The sequence below is a fragment of the Saccostrea cucullata genome, unplaced genomic scaffold, assembly GCF_032062105.1.
Source record: "Saccostrea cucullata isolate Sc308-1 unplaced genomic scaffold, CSIRO_AGI_Scuc_v1 ctg842, whole genome shotgun sequence".
NCBI lineage: Eukaryota > Metazoa > Mollusca > Bivalvia > Ostreida > Ostreidae > Saccostrea > Saccostrea cuccullata.
Genome location: NW_026929376.1, coordinates 37,425 through 41,154, shown reverse-complemented (window position 1 = coordinate 41,154; position 3,730 = coordinate 37,425). Strand labels below are relative to the sequence as shown.

The 3,730-nt window shown below is 33.4% G+C and overlaps 1 protein-coding gene across 1 annotated transcript; it reads left to right on the top strand.

Moving 5' to 3' along the window:
* Positions 1–904: 904 nt before the first annotated feature.
* Positions 905–3,461, top strand: LOC134280655 (cocaine esterase-like). The gene is made up of 3 exons (XM_062763096.1): positions 905–960; positions 1,439–3,007; positions 3,167–3,461. The coding sequence occupies exons 2-3, from the start codon at positions 1,455–1,457 to the stop codon at positions 3,459–3,461; spliced, it is 1,848 nt and encodes a 615-aa protein (XP_062619080.1). The 5' UTR covers positions 905–960; positions 1,439–1,454.
* Positions 3,462–3,730: the final 269 nt, after the last annotated feature.

The window sequence follows — 3,730 nt, the reverse complement described above, 5'->3', positions numbered from 1 at the left end:
CCCCTCACACACAAACACACACTTCGTTCTGATGAGCTAAAATGTATATTAACATGAAATCGTTGATAGCTTTTAAATGTCAGACTGTTAAGTACTTGTGACATTAAAATTTGGATAAGATCAAATACACATGTGGTTTGTTTGTAAATGCGTCTTGACTAGGTGAACTTTTTAAAGTTGTCTCCCAAATTCATTGAAAATGTTTAAGAATTTTTGTCAAAAAAAAATTCTGTCAAAAAATCATTTTCTCCTCTGGTGCATAATGTTAAATAAAGTTTTTAATTTAAGTATTGGGCAGTCTGGCGTGGCATTTAAAGTGTAATTGCAAAACCAACAAAAATTTTTGAAAGGGAAATAAATTAATGAATATATGACATAGTGGTCAAAGATAAATCACGTTAAGGAAAAAAAAACAGCAGTTGTAAAAACATTCATAAGAAGGACTGGCATGTAAAAGAAAAGAAACTGATAAATAAGCTTCCATTTGGAATTCATGGAGCATCACATGTAGGAAGGTAAGGAAGATGTACGGGGTCCCTACCAAACCCCACCCTCACCCAATTACACACACAAAGAAACAGACAAATACACTCTTACACCAATCCGCTTCTGATAGCTTATAATTTGTTAACTTCTTTTGGTGTGATCAGTTTACTGCCAAATATGTACTTGTTTTAGGAAAAACAAACATTGTTAAACATTTTCCATAAATGGGCTTAATTTCTCAATCTGTGCATATATGGTTTAAATAAACCATGTTCAAATAAAGACCTCGGCGATATTTAGGTAAACAGCATTTTAAAAAGAAAGCAAGGTAATACCTAAAAATACATCATTCACCAGTTCCCTCTTGTCTGCAAAACCATTTAAAAATCACTGCTACTGCTTGCTTAGGTGCTATTTTTTTTGTAAAACTGACACAATTGTTTCTTGACATAACAGCTTTCTGTGTTGCAAAAGGTAAGTTATCAAAATCAAAACTCTTAAATTCTATTAAAGCATCTTAATTAAATTTTAGAATATGTAGGTTGTACTTCTGTAGGCAGTAAAACAGGTATTTTTTCCCTATACTTTTTAAAAAGATAATGAGCATTTATGTATAATATATAAAAATTTGATTCAGCTTGATTTTTTTTTGTTTTGGTCAAATTAAATGCGAAAAACATAGAACATATTTATCAGGGACCTTTTCCCTTTAAGTTCCTTGATAAACTCTTTCAAAATATTCTTGTACATGTATCTATCATTATCAAAATATCAAATGAAAAAAAATTAACATAAATTATAATTATTAAAATCATTTGAAGTTCAAAAGCATATACAAATTAAACATGCTTATCGTATACTCATTTTGGCGTTATTTCATTCTACCTTTTCATTTTACTTTTTTTTTAGTACGTACTAAACTATTTTCTTATGAAGAAAATATATTTTTCAGACATTTCTACATAAAAATGAACCATATCCCATTGATCTATGTTTGGATATGCACGATCGTCTTTGTATTTGGATCGAATGTCATTAATGTAGTAGAGGTCATGACCCCTTCCGGTTGGGTTAGGGGATATGAGGAACAACATAACGAGAGTCAGGTGTACAGATTCGTAAAAATTCCTTATGCCGAACCACCGATAGGAGATTTACGTTTCCGAAAAACAAAACCCATCGGAAAATGGGAAGGAATAAAGGGCATTCGAGGAGTAAATGCCCCACAGTGTTCTCAAACTCCGGCTCCAACGCCTGGATTCGATGTACTGGAAACTGACGAAGATTGTCTATATCTTAATATATACGTACCCGGAAAAATTTCTGAAGATAGAAATCTGTCTGTAATGGTTTGGATTCATGGTGGGGGATTTGTGTATGGCGGAGCTAGTCAGTATAAACCTCAGAAGCTAGTGCTAGGAGGAGATGTAATCGTCGTTACAATTAATTATAGATTAGGTCTTCTGGGGTTTCTAACATTGCATGACCCTCTTGCACCAGGAAATTACGGACTTTGGGATCAGATCGAGGCTTTCCGATGGATTCAGAATAACATTGCAGCATTCGGAGGTAATCCAAATTCCGTTACTATATTTGGGCAGTCAGCTGGTGCTATGAGTGTGAGTCTTCAAACCTTAATCCCATCAAACAAAGGGCTTTTTCAAAGAGCCATTTCACAAAGTGGAGTAGCTTCATTTTTTTCTATTTCAAGAAAACGAGAAGAAAAACAGACCAATGATATGTTACTAAGGAAAACGAATTGCGAATGTAAAGGGGATATTACAGAGACTCTAAAATGTTTGCGAGATGTACCGGCAGAAAAATTAATAGCGTCAATAGACTTGACGGAGTTTCAGAAACCTTTAAATCTAAGTTTTGTGTTTGGTAGCTTGGTTCCAACAGTTGATGGCGATTTGTTTAAAGAAAATATGGCATATCCAAAATCCTGGCATGATGAAGTTTATAGCTTTTTTCGAAGTATTGATTTCATATCAGGAACTCTAAACGGAGAAGGAAATATGCTGTATTTGATGTTTTCTACAGAAATTCAAAAACATTTTGATTTTAACCCATTCGAACGGGTTCCTGTAAATGTTTTATGTGAAATAACTGCACCATTGTTCGTAGATATAGTTGCTGGAAATATTCCGGAATTAACGCAGGAGATATGCAAGTTTTACACTACAACTAAAGGCGACGATGAGCAAAGTATGAGAGTGGCTGATTTCCATGGTGACTCATGGTTTATCGTACCTAGCAATAACATGTTAGAAATTCATGCAAAAAACAACAATGAATCTAAAACTTTTCAATACTTACTCACCAAACGAAGTCCTTATCCCTTTTTTCAAGAACCACCATCCTGGTTTAAAGGGGCTGCTCACGGCGACGAATTGCATCTTATGTTCAATGTGACTCACGGTCATGTCCCAGAGGAGACTTTGAATAAACATGACTTGGGAGCTGTAGAGAAATTGTCCAAAAACGTCATTGAATATTGGACTAATTTCGCCAAGTTCGGGTATGTTTTGATTTTATGAGGCTTATAGAAAAGTAAAACTTTACATTTTTAAAAAAGATGATATTGCATTTTTTTTAATTTCATAATATCGAAGAATGCAAATTTTGAAAAGTTTTTTGTCATTCAAAGCTTTCCATATTTTATTTTTATATTTTTCAGTGATCCCAATGCGGAGGGACTTCCAAACTGGCCTATATTTGATACTATCACCAAGAAATATGCAATTCTGGACACCTCAATAACAGAAGGAGAAAGTTTAAAAGCTAACGCCACACGTCTCCTTAAAAAAGTTTATCTGAAAGGGCCAGCAATTGATTCGCAGGATGAATTATTCAAGAGTAGTCCGTGCACATCTGACTCTGTGAACCTTAGTCCTGTAAACTCGCTTATGACTGTAACATATTACACAATAATGTCCTTGCACGTATTTTTAGTGCTTTTGCAAATTAAATAGCTTCCTTATTCTGCATCTTGTATTCATTACCTGTAAAAATTTGAAATCAGTAGTTGAAGGAAAAATAATGTTCAAATACAGAAATAACAAAATGTTATGTTTAGAAATAACAGTATTACATTCATTTTAATACTTTAATATACATCAAAATTCAATCAGTGATCTTTATAAAGTCTTCAAAAATAATGTATTTATTATTGCCATCTACCATACTCGCAAAAAAAAAAAAATAAATAAAAGGACCCCTCATATGAAAAATATAAGCAGGG